Source organism: Eschrichtius robustus, chromosome 16 (genome assembly GCF_028021215.1).
Source record: "Eschrichtius robustus isolate mEscRob2 chromosome 16, mEscRob2.pri, whole genome shotgun sequence".
Lineage (NCBI taxonomy): Eukaryota > Metazoa > Chordata > Mammalia > Artiodactyla > Eschrichtiidae > Eschrichtius > Eschrichtius robustus.
In genome coordinates this window covers 28,845,832-28,859,147 of record NC_090839.1, presented here as the reverse complement: position 1 = coordinate 28,859,147, position 13,316 = coordinate 28,845,832, and the positions used below count along the sequence as shown (strand labels likewise).

The 13,316-nt window shown below is 42.6% G+C and overlaps 1 protein-coding gene across 1 annotated transcript in view; it reads right to left on the bottom strand.

The window, feature by feature from the left end:
• Positions 1-237: 237 nt before the first annotated feature.
• The window catches only part of PSMF1 (proteasome inhibitor subunit 1), a 46,667-nt gene continuing 33,588 nt past the window's right edge, over positions 238-13,316 (bottom strand). Inside the window, exons 5-7 of the mRNA XM_068524170.1 lie at positions 3,432-3,485; positions 2,134-2,292; positions 238-1,591 (exon numbers count right to left, since the gene is read on the bottom strand). Of these exons, the coding sequence (XP_068380271.1) occupies positions 1,540-1,591; positions 2,134-2,292; positions 3,432-3,485 (265 nt within the window). The 3' untranslated portion in view covers positions 238-1,539. The remainder of the gene's footprint in view (positions 1,592-2,133; positions 2,293-3,431; positions 3,486-13,316) is intronic.

Here is a 13,316-nt window from a genome sequence, read left to right as displayed (position 1 = left end):
CAGAGGGCACAGGTTTCCAGAGGCTGGGGCTCCCTGGGGGTGAAATGCCTTCCTGGGTTGTTTCTTGCATCACCAGCTCCTTCATTCACCCCTATCACACACTCCCCCCAACCCGCCCCCTGCCACTGGCTTTCAGAGACCAGGCTCCCTGCTTGTCCTGAAGTTCATCACCACGCTGCTATGCTTGTGTCTGGGCTGCAAGAGGGGTGAGAGGCACACAGTTGCAGACTCCGTAGGTAAGTACCACAAAAAGCCTTGAACCTTTATTCTTTCCCTTTTGCCCCAGTTCCCAGGGGTCATCAGACATAGAAGCAGACATCAGAATGTTTTACAGCAAGAAAGGCACACCTCAGATTTCGTAGGTAGACACGATGGCCCTGGGAGGGGAAGGGACCTGCTTAGGGTCACTCAGTAAGTTAGTGGGAAAAAGGAGGTTAGCCTTCAGGTCTGTTCTGTTTATTCCTCTGTTCATAGGCTGCCATTGCCCAGGCACAGAGGGACCCAGAGGACTGGCTCAGACAAGCAGAACTGGAAGATTTTGCCCTTTTCAGAATGATGCAGTCTTTCCGCAATGTGCCTGTCCTTGTGAAAGTCATCCTTGTGGCCTATGGGGTTTCCAGTCACTCATTTTCATCCATGAAGCCAGACTGGGACCCATCCTAGTGGTGTCAGGAGCAAGAGCAGTTTATGAAAGGAAGGTGCCTGAGAAGCAAGAACAGGCCCTGGGTAGGAAAAAAGAGTCACTTAGCCCCTCAAAGATTCAAACTCTCGGGGGCTTCCCTGGTGGCGCAGTGGTTGGGAATCTGCCTGCCAGTGCGGGGGACGCGGGTTCGAGCCCTGGTCTGGGAGGATCCCACGTGCCGTGGAGCAGCTAGGCCCGTGAGCCACAATTACTGAGCCTGCGCATCTGGAGCCTGTGCTCCACAACAAGAGAGGCCTCAACAGTGAGAGGCCCGCGCACCGCGATGAAGAGCGATGAAGAGTGGCCCCTGCTCGCCGCAACTGGAGAAAGCACTCGCGCAGAGACGAGGAACCAACACAGCCATAGATAGATAAACAAATAAATAAAATGTCCTTCCCAGGTTTATAAAATCATTAAAAAAAAAAAAAGATTCAAACTCTCAAGTCTCATAAATGGAAGGAACTGAGCAGCAAAGAAGCGTGGGAGACTGGCAACGTGAGTTTTGTATTGACATTTGGTTCTTAATAATAACATCCAAAATGTGTTCTGTTCTTACAGTGCTGCAACTGGGACTGCATCGGGTCGAGGGTATATGTTGCCGGAGTCTCCCTGGGAAGTGGGGAGGAGCTGGTGGTGAGAGACACTGATTTCTCTTTGGGACCTATATGCAGCCAGGTGGACAGCTGCAGCAGGTACCCTGGCCCTGGTAGGGGGTGGGGAGGCAATCCCAGCTGGCCCGCAAACACATGGGCAGAGTCCCTTGCCCCCAGCCCGCAAGAAAACGGTTGCTGATGCGGCCAGCAGTGGCAGCTCCAGGAGAGTAGAGGGAAGGCTGGGATGTTACATTCTTGAGGCCTTCACAGGTACATGTCATCGTAGCCCGGCGGGGGGAGATGGTCTGGGTTAGGTCTGGAATGGAAAGAGGGGCTGGTGAGTTGGGGCGATGGAGAGCCAGGGGCACACAGGCACACAGTGTCCTGAATGGAGGGAGCCTGCCTCCAGAATGATGTGGTGGTTTGTGCAGTTCAAGAGCATGCACTCTAGAGTTGGGTCTGAATTCTTATTCTCCCACCTTGGATTAGTTACTTCATCTTTCAGAGCCTTGATTTCTGCATGTGTGAAATGTGGACAGTAATATCTACCCACAAGTGTTGACATAAGGATCCAATGAGTTCCTGACACCTACAAAAAGTCCATTAAGTGTGAGTAGCAACCCCTCCTCTGAGTCCTCCCTGACGGGAGCTGGGGAAGGGAGGCACTGAGGAATGGGAAGCTCCTGGAAGTCTCCAGGGAGGCATCAGGCAGGTGCCTGGAGGAGGCTCCACTCTCTTGGCAGCAGGGGACAGAGTTAGTGGTGACTCTGCGCCTGGCGTCAGACGCCTTCATTCCTGCAATGCTGAGCTGAGCTGCCATCAGGTCCTACTTCTCAGCATACCTGAGTGAATACCTACCCAGATGGGCTGGTCCCAATGGGTCCAAAGGGGTCAAAGCGTGCTCCCGGGGGCACAGCGCCTGGAGGAAGCCGGTTTGGGAGGCCCGATGATGGGTCAATAAGTGCTCTTGGGAAGCCGGATCTCAGGGGATCCACGATCATGCCACCTCTCCGACACCTGAGGCAAGAAGGAACGATGGGTAAGCAAATGCGGCAAGCAGCTGTTGGAGAAGGAGTGAAGGTGGTGAGAATGGATTAAAAATGACTGGGACATCAACTCTGGATGGTTCAAGCAGACGCACGTGGATGGCTGCCTGAGTGCCAGCAGGAAGTGGGCAAGAGCAACGACACAAAGAGCACACCTTCTCTGGCAATCGTGGCCTCTACTTTCAGCTCTACAGGCTCCCTGAACCCACAAAATTGAGATCCCTGCCATCTCCTGCACCCAAGGGGGACAATTTGATAGAGAACATGTGCCAGAACTTGTCAAGGTCAATGCAGAACCATCACAAGGCTCTGCAGGCTACTACTTTAGGTCTAAGGACTAATGAATTGAGACAATTCATGATGCTAGCTTTTTGCTCTGTTTCCTTAAAGGGTCGCAGGGCAATCCATAATTTGGTTGCCCAAGTCTGGCTCCTGACAGCATCTGTCCCTCATGGAGTTCCATGGATCCGACCTCATGGCTCAAACTAGGATGAATAAGCTGATGTTCCCCAAACTTTGAAGTCACTGTTCAAGCTTAACTGCAGACTTATATGATTTCCCCATGGTCTAAAAGTGAGACACTCAAGCTGGGGACACTTTGCAGCAGAGGTTAAAATCTAAAAGCATTCAGAGAAGACAGTGCCTAGCTGAGGCTGAAATAACTTTGTTGGGGACTTGACAAGAACCACACCAGAGTCTAATGAGGATCAGAGACTCCCCTTACCAAGTGAGGTGACCTCTGAACAGCCCTGAACTGCCCTCAGGTCTGTAGCCCACTGTGTGCTCTTCAGTCTGCACCTGATAGATCCCCATGGTATCCTTCCATCCAAGGGACAGCTGCTGTCTTCCATCAAAACAAGCAGGGCCAGAAAACAACAGAGGAGCTGCCCACTGGGCTTGCTCAGCCACTCCCCAACACTCAGAGCCCTCCTGCACTGCTCCAGGTATGGCAGAGCAGAACAGCGGCAACGCTTTCTCAGCCACTCAGCAACAACTGCTTCCTTCACCCCAAAGGAAGACTGATGAAAAGCTCTAAAATTAGAAGATGAGCTTGGGCTGAAAGGCCATAAGAGCAAGTCGTGTTGCTGTCACCTCCCCAGCAGTACTCACCCAAAGGGGTCTAGGTCCTCTCCCCCGACAGCAAACGGGCCCAGGGGATCACACCTGAAACAAACAAGGGACAATTACTGAAAGTCCCAGAGCAGCCTGGTGCCTGGGCTCCCAGAGGTCCAAACCTGATGCCTTTGGGGACACAAATGTACTCCCAGGCATGGGGGACAGGGGAAGCCCCTGCATGAGACCAGAACACAAGGGATATTTCAAAGTGGTCCTTGGCACAGACTAACACTGAAATTATTACAATGGCAATTACGCGAAAAGAGCTGGACATAAAACTAGAAACATGGAGGATCTCAATAATGTAGAAAGATAAAAATATGAACATTGGTAACCAGATAAATTTTATTTTATTCATACCTTTCTCAGGCTCCTAAAGTGTGTACAAAGAACCAAGAACATTTAGATCAGAAAAATACTATTCTAAAACCCCAAACCAAAAGCTCAGATTTAAAAGCTTCAAAGGGTGGAGTGAGATGGGTGCTCATATACAACTAGAACTGTGCTTCTCAACCTTTTTCTCATTATGGCCCCTGCATGAAATGTTAATATCACAGATACTGCACTGGATAGCCACAAACCATTGTAATTTTGAAGATTTTTTTCACCCCCCAACCAAGAACCAATTTTTGCCCACACTTAGACTGCAGGAGCCAGGAGCATAAATCAGTGCGTGCTTTGTGGAGACTAAGTCTATACTAATATATATATACACACAAAATATACCTGCCTCTCAAAAGCCTTCTGTATCTTTACATTCTGTGATCTGATTATTTTATGCCTAGGTATCCATCTTAAAAAAATAATACATAATTCAAATGAAAATATCATCATAAAGACTTTAACCAAGGGAACAGGATTGGCTGTAAATGGGGACCAGTTAGGCAGATCATGGTAATGCAGCCATGCAAACAATGTTCTTAGAATGTTTTAAAATGATGCGGAAAAATGTTTATGCTCCAGTGTTAACTGTGGGAGAAAAGGGGATTATCAATAGCCTAGGAAATCAACTATGAAAAATGTATATGTGTGTGTGTGTGTGTGTGTGTGTGTGTGTGTGTGTGTGTATATAAATAAAACGAGAAACAAGCATAACTGAAAATTTAAACAGTGACAGTTACACATGGGAGAAGTTTCTTCTTTATACTTTCCTATTTTTTCTATAAAGGATATGGCTATGGATATAATAAAACAAAGAAGATCTGGTATTTGAAAAAGTGTGCTTTGCAATCTGCCTGGAGCCCCGGTGAGCAATACAAACCTGACAGTTCTGGGGTATGGGAGACCTCAGAAAAGCCTGGTAAACAGCAGCTAATCAAAGCTTACAGGTAAGACGCCATTAATTAAGCAACTAGGAAAATAATCCAAAAGTAGGTGCTTCTCCAGTCAGTTCTACCTTATGAGCTGGAAAGGACACCATGATTTAGGTGGACATGGCTCCCAAGGGAAGCAATTTTTCCTGACCTAGGTTATTGTTTCCAAGCCATGGTTCATGGAGCTGGCAGTTAAAACTTTCTGGTGGCCTCCCAACAACCTGCCTCACTGGACAGACCAAGTGGTGCAGAGGGCAGCAAGCATTTTACACTTATCTCCACAAACTGCCCCCTACAGAGCAGCAAACAGAAGGAGCTTCTAGTGGCTATAAAAATGACTTGGAAAACAGAGCCTTGATGGCTCCTGAAACATGAAGCCATCTCTGTTTTTCTCTCCTAGGCCACAGAGCGTGGGGAGGAAAGAAGAGGTAGAGCACAATGGAGGCTAGAAAGGTAGCTGCCAGGCCCACCCCAACAATCTGCATTCTTGCAATTGTCACGGCATATCCTTTAGGCTCACACTCAACACAGTCTAAGTGCAACACATGCACACTTCTGTGAGCTCATTATATTCATTATATACACACCCAGATCCTATAGTCTCAGCACTGGATATCCTGAATGAGGCTCTTGGGATTTAAAAAAAAAAAAAAAAAAGAAACTAATTTTTGTAAATGGTCTCTAGAATCAAGCCCCTAAAACTTCATCTGGTAATCAACTGAAAGAGAGTGCTGTACACTAAATGCTGTAGGCGCAACTGCCTAGCTGGGCCCACTGGACAGGAAGGCCCAGCTTCAAAAGGGGCCCTTTGGGATTGAGGCCCTTTGAAGGCCCTTTGGGATTTGGGGGTGATCCTGACCACACACAATTCCTCCTTATGTGCTCTCCTCTCCTCTTAGATAAAAACAACACGCCTCCCTTGGGCACACAAATCCTGTTGACGCCATGCTTATGGCTGAGGTGGTCTGGTGAACAGGAAAAACCTCAGGACTCTGGGTGGCGGATTGTCTGGCTGGTTGGCAGGGGTCTGTCACAAAACCTTTGCACCTCAGTCTTTTACGATGGAAAATCTAAGTAGTAACACTCAAAGAGTCTGCTGTCATGGTGAAACATAGTATTGGACATGAACAGATTTGTTGACAGGAAAGGCCTGGAAGAATGGAATAATTCCAGCTGCTGATATTTACTGACAGCTTGCTTTGTGTCAGGCACAAATTTAGTTTTTAAAATTTAGTTTGCTAAATTTAGTTTTTAAAATTTAATTTTCTGAATAGGTAATGCCTTCACCAGTTTCAAAATCCAAAACAATACACAGATTGAATTCAAAATTCAAAGGATACATAGATCCATAATCTTAGGCTGGATGTGTTTTGGAATTCAGAATTTTTCATGTTTCAGAAAGGTCAGATGAATGTACCTAACATATTATTGTGTAGTACCCTATAACCAATACCCTAATATTTCTGCAAAATGAATGAGAATTCACACAAAATGAACATATAAGGAGCTTCATGCCACCTCAGTTCAGGTTTTGCTACCAAACAAGGTGTGGCACCAATCTTATGAAAAAAACAAAACAAAATAAAAAAATCAACAACACCTGGTTTTCAGAGCTCTTTTGATTTCAGAGTTGTAAGATAAGAGACTGTGGACCTGTACAAGTAAAAAAATCTCCCTCTTAGCCCTGTCCTCCAGGCTACCCACAGACAACTAATGACATCAGTTTCTTGTATGTTCTTCCGAAGATACTTTGCATATATGAGCAAATATGTATTTCCCCTACTTTTTAAACAGATGGATGTGCTGAGCTCCTTATAAACACTACCTTGTTTTATCTTTGCAATAGCCCTCTGAGGAAGTACAATTTTTTTCCTATTTTACAAACGAGGAAACTGAGGCTCAGAGAAGCAAGTGTTCTTACACATGGCCAGATGGGTAGTAAGTGGCCAAGAATGAATTCACACTAGGTTTACCCAACTTCAAAAGCCATGACCTTTTAATTGGTGTGTTGAGACCATTTACATTTAATGTGGTATGTTTAGATTTAGATCTGCTATTTTATTATTGCTTTTCCAATTGTTCTCTTTCTTTCCTCTATTTTCTCTCTTTTTAATTCAACTTCAGAGTTTTTGACTAGATCTCTTTGTAGTTTTTTCAGTGGTTGCTTGAGGGATTACAATAAACAGATGTAACTTTTCACAGTCTACTGAGAAATAGTATATTACCATTTCAAGTAGAAGGTAGAAACCTTATCAGCATAAGTTAAGTCCTTTCATTCACCTTCCTTGTCTTATATAACATACAATATTGTCATATTATATGACATATATAACTACAATGAATTTGTTCTAATTTTTGCTTTCAATTATAAAACATGTTTTAGAGAAGTCAAGAGAACAGTCTATTATGTTTATCTAGATATTTACCATTCTTATTGCTCTTCCTTTACTCCTGATGTTCCAAGTGTTTATCTGGTATCCCTTCCCTTCTGTCTGAAGAACTTTCATTAGCAATTCCTTCTGAGAAGATCTGTTGACTATGAATTTTCTTTGTATCCTTTTACTAAGAATATCTTAAAACCCTTCAGAAAGAAAGATGACGTATTTGCTGGATATAGAATTCTGGGTCTGACAATCCTTTTTTCTCCATGCTTTAAGAATGGTGGTCTACTTATTTCTGGTTTCCACGTATTCTGATGAGAAATCCATAATCATTCAAATTCTTAGTCCTCTATAAGCAATGTGTGTTTTTCTCTAGTTGCTTTCATGACTTTCGTTTTTAGCAATCTGATTATGTTTGAGCATGGACTTCTTTGGGTTTATCCTACTTAGGATTTGCTGAGCTTTTTAAATCTGGAGGTTTATGTCTTTTGCCAAATCTGAGAAGTTTTCAGCCATTATTTTCTTCAAATAATTTTTCTGTACTACACTCCTTCTCCTCTCCTCCTAAGACTTTCACGACCGCGTTAGCTCTTTTATAATTGTCCTGCAGGTTCTTGAAGCTTTATTTTAAAATATTTTTTCTCTGTATTGTTCAGATGATTTCTACTGATCTAGTTCAAGTACTTAATCTCTCCTCTGTTATCTCTATTCTGCTACTGATTCATCCAGTGAAATTATTTTGATTACTGTATTATTATTTTTCACTTCTAAAATTTCCATTGGGTTCTCTTTTGTACCTTGTTTCTTTGCTGAGATTTTCTATCATTCCATTTGTTTCTAGAATGCCCTCACTTCTCTAAGCATTTTTATAATAGCTGCTTTATATCTCTGTCACATAATTATTCCAACATTTGCATCACATTGGAATACTGGCATCTGTTGATTGTCTTTTTGTGAGCTGAAATTTTCTTGATTCTTTGTATGCCCAATAATTTTGAACACTTTGTTATGAGGTTTGGGGAGAATCCTGGTATTTTTGTCTTAGCAGGCAATCGACCCAGCTGGGTTTGGGATCCAAGTTCAGGTTTCAATGTCAGTTCTGTTTGGAAAGCCTTTGCAGTGCTATCCAGTTGTGTACCACATATGTGCTAACCAGTGGTCAGTCTGAGACCTGGCAGTGGGCTATCCGTAGTTCTGTTCTCAAAGTCTTTGGTGTGCTATTTACAATCAGATCCACTTATGTACAGTTTGCAGGTAAGGCCTGGAGTCCATAACTTTATGGAGTTGCTTTCTGAACTCTTCCGTTTCTGTGATCTATCTCCTTGGTACCTTCCAGTTCCCTGGGGCTCCTCTTTTGGTCCTCTGACCAGAAAGCTGGGACGCTGCTTACCTTGCTCTGCCATGTATTTCCCCTGACAGTGCCTGTGTCCACATGTCTATATCAAATGGAGGGAGAACAAAGAAAGAAAAAAAAGCAACAGTGGTTCACTCCATACTCTTGACACGAGTCTTATTGGAAAGGAAAGGTCTTCTCCCTCAGTTTTAAGTTTGTGGACTGTCACATGCTGGAGTATAAAACAATGGAGAAAAGGAAGAAGAAACATGGGAGATTTTCCCCATTCTCTCTTGAGCACTAGACTCCATTCCCCACTCCTTTAGCCAGAATGGAGGGCTGTGCTGGAGTGCTCTCTTTCCATGCCAATATCTAATTCCTTGTTTTGGGCTTCCTTGAGTTCATACTGGAGGCCAGTATGGTGGAATTTCAACCTCTGGTCTTCTTTCCCAATCTATCTGCTACTACTTTCCAGCATCCTCAAATAATTGCTCCATGCATTCTATATAGCTGCAGTCAATGGGAAAGTCAGGAAGGAGTGTGCTTATTCCAGAACCAGAGTCTTCCAAACCTAGGCTCTTAACCGGTACAGAACATCAATATGGCTGCTTTCAACACAGCTGCTGGTCTGCACCCATTGGAGATCACCAGGCGTGAACGCAAAGCTCTCCATCTGCACATCAGAGTTCTTTAGGAGTGCCGGCTGTGCTTTCACAGTGCATCCAGCAGCAATTACCTGAAGATTTCCAGACCCTGATCCCTGAGTCGGTTTTCATGGCATTGTTTGAACCACCTAGGCCAGTTCTGTTCAGGTTGTAATGTGCACATGAATCAGTGGGAGAATCTTGCTAAAATGCAGGTTTTAATTCAGAAGATCAGGGATGGGACCTGAGATCCTTCATTTTCTGAAAGCTCCCACATGATCTGGCATTGCTGGTCTGGGGAGCACCAACGGCTAGGCTGCTTCCCAGCGAGGGTACAAGTTCAGCTGGGGAATTTTTGTGGTCTGGGTTTATTTGCCTTGTCCTGCCAAGTGTGGAAACTTAGGACTGGGAAAATGGAAATGCTGATAGCTATAGACAACAGTGTGTGCACATAAACAAGGAGAGCACCAGTTATGTGCTCTGAGCAAGCAGGGCACTACACCTTTCCTTTTCCCCACCCCTAGATGAACTCATAGGATAGGATATCCTATGAGTTCAAAGGTGAACTGGGGACTGAGAATGGTTGGAAAATACTGAATTTAGGCTAAGTGAACAAAGATTTTCAAAAGAAAGAGAAAGAAAACATATGCATATACTAAAAAATTATAAGAAAAATGTCACCCATCATCTGACTCTAACACAATGACTATTTTTGCTATTCTTTCCTAGTCTTTTTATAAGCATATTTTTAGACAATTATAATAAATATAATTTTAGATCTCACTGTTTTCCTCCACTTGTGTCCTATATTTCTCATGTTGTTTGTCTTTGCTATTAACATTTTTAATGGCCAAATAACAGTCACTCAAGTGAAGCAAATTTGTAAAATTTACTTAATCTTCTACTGTAGGTATTGGTGTATTGCTTCTGGTGTGTGTAACTATAAATAATGCTGTAATTAAAAACTTTCATGCTCATATTTTTTTCCAGGTTAGAAATCGATAACTGTTATTCTTTGCCCATCTGACCACTGTATGATGGGAACAGACAACCTATTTCTCTGGTCAAGAGACAGAAAGCAGTTGTACTCAGGAGCTTCAACTGTACCTGATTTAGATGATTTAGAAGGTTAGATTTAGGTCCTTTAAGCTGATGAGATTTAGATAAGATTTTAGGCTGAGCTGATACAGTAACGGCAAAAGACTCCTCAGAACCCTGGGGGAGGGGAAATGTATTTTGCCTTTGGTAGAAATGTCCCCCTCTCAAGATTCCACACCCCTTAATCCCCAGAATCTGTGAGTGTGATGAGAAATCACTCCTGCATTTATGTTTTCTGGCACAGTTGACCTCAAAAAGGGGGGATTATCTGGGTGGGCTAATCTAATCATATGGACCTTTAAAAGCAGAGAACTTTCTCTAGCTGGTGGCAGAAGTAAAGGTGGAAGGGAAGATTTGAAGCATGAGAAGAACCTGACACACTGCTGTTGGCTTTAAATATGGAGGCAGCCACGTGAGAAGAAATGCAAGAGGTTTAAGGAGGTGAGAGGCCTCCAGCCAATAGCCAGCGAGGAATGGGGTAACAAGAAACTGAATTTGGGTTCAGTTAGCTTACAAATGTTATGGGGATGATGCCTTTCTAAATAATTTAAAAGAAAAAGGAGACTAACTCCAGCAGTGAAAAAGATGCGGAAATGACACCAAAATATAGGGGGAATGCGAATTAATACTACTGTTTAGGGAGGCAACTGGGCAATACGTATCAAAATCTTTAAAAAGAGGCTTAGTCCTTAATATATTAATTCTACTGTCAGGAATGCATGCTAAGGAAATATTCAGATGTGCTCTAAGTTGCATGAAAAGTATGTTCCCTGAAGCATTACCTATGGTAGCCCCAAATTAGAAATGACTTAGGCTGAAAAAAAAAAACCTCCTTGCATCATCCTTGCTTTTTCTTCCCATCATCAGGCCAACCCATAAGCAAGTCCTGCATAGTATACTTCCAAATATATCCCAGATCATCTACATATCTGCCACCACCTACCACCTACCATCATTATTTCTTGCCTGGGTGCCTGTGTCAGCCCCTTACCTGGTCTTTCTGTTTCTACTCTTGTCCCTCTCTAATCCATTCTCTACAAAGGAGCCAGAGGAATTAAAAACAAAAACAAAAAAAGGTAAATAATATCAAGTCCCTGTCTTCCTAAATACACCTAGTGGCTTCCCACTGCTCCTGACAATGACCCCAAGGCTCTACACAAACTGTCCTTTGCTTACCCCTACAGTGTCATCTCCCATCACTCTACCCCACCATGCTCCAACCATACTAGCTTTCTCTTTGTTCTTGGAATAATCCAAGCCAAGACAGTTTCTTTTGAAGCAACTGCTGATATAGGTATCAAAAGGAGAAAATACCCCTTTGAATCCCACACCGATGTTTATGAGCTGTGTTTCTTTGGGCAAGTTGATTAACCTCTCTGTGTCTCAGTTTTCTTTTCTATAAAATGGGGATAACACTAGCACCTATCTCTCATTCTCTTGTTAATGAAGGTTAAAAGAGATTATATTTTATACTTAACGTAATAGCTCAGCACACAGTAAAGGCTCAATAAATATTACCTATGTTAGTTGCCAGAATCTAAGTGGGATTCCTTAAAAAAAAAAAAAAAAAAAGTCAGTGGTTAAAGGGGTCCCAAATGGATCACTTTCTAACCAAAACATTTTGATGGCTTCCATTACCCCAGGATCAAACCCAGCTCCTTAGCACATAAGGCCCTTTGTGATGTGGCCCCCACGTTCACCTATTCTCCCTTCACATGCCAGCACAAGTAATATATAACCCCCTGATCCATCCCCTGCCTATACACACACACACACACACACACACGATGATAAGATGATTTCATAGCCCCATTTGTACCCACTGTTCCCTTGGCCACAAATGCCAATTACTCCCAATACTACAGATTTTTTATTAGTCCTTTAAAATTTAGTTCATCATGCATTATCTCAGTGAAGCCCTTCCTTCTATATCCTATCTCAACCCAGTCCTTCAGAATAATCAACCTTCTCTGAGCAGAAGACCTCAGACATACTTCTTTCACGATTTTAAAAAGAGTTACGGTCTGGAATAAAAGGGGCAATCAGCCCTAATCGACTGTGAACTCCTTGAAGGTTAGGTCCATACCTCATCATGTATTCCCAGTGCCTAGCACAGTATCTGACACATAATTGACACTTAGACCCACTTGGGGCTAAGAAATTGTGTAGAGGATAAAAGCAAAGGTTTCAGAGTTAGACCCAAGTTCAAATTCAGGCTTCACCATTTAACAGCTGTCTGACCTAGGGCAAATCATGAAATCTCTAAGCCTTATTAGTTTTCTTCCCTGTAAAATACAGACAATAGTATCTATTTCTCAGGGTTGTTATAAGGATTAAATGAGAATGTCTACAAAAGCTTAGCACCTGGTACACAATAAAGAGTTTAATAAGTAGTATCCAATATTCTATTATTATAATACAACTTCTGCTCCTTAATGGTTGTGGTCAAGTTACTTACACATGAACCTCAGTTTCATGTAAACTGTAAAAGGGGGATAGCCCTTACTGATCTCATGGGGTTGAGAGGATTAAATAAAAGCATGTGGATGAAATGACTAGTATGTTGTCTGCAACGGTTGGCATTCAATAAAAAGTAGCCATATAAATATTACTGAACTAGCTTTGCCATCCATGGGAAAAAGATCAAAGGGATAAAGATTCCAAGGAAAAGAATGAGGGCAACTATTATTGTTTCACAAGTAATGAAAAATGAAAATTATTAAGGTGGCACAGGTAGAGGATAATTCTTTTCAAAATATGGTGCTAGATCAAAGCTAAAATATGAATCTATCTCACAACACACATAAAAATTAATCTCAAATGGATTATCTTAATATAAAAGGTGAAACAACAAAGCTTCTAGAAAATATGAGAAATTCTACATGACCTTGGGGTAGGGCAAAAATTTCTCAAACAGATCAAAAAAGCATCACATATAAAGGGAAAGTATTGATAAGCCAAACTACATAAAATATTAAGAATGTTTTAATTTAAAAAACACCATTAACAGAGTGAAAAGACAAACTACAAGAGGGAAGATATTTGTAATACATGTATCTGACAAAGGACTTAAATACAGACTATATAAACAATGCCTCAAATCAAAAATA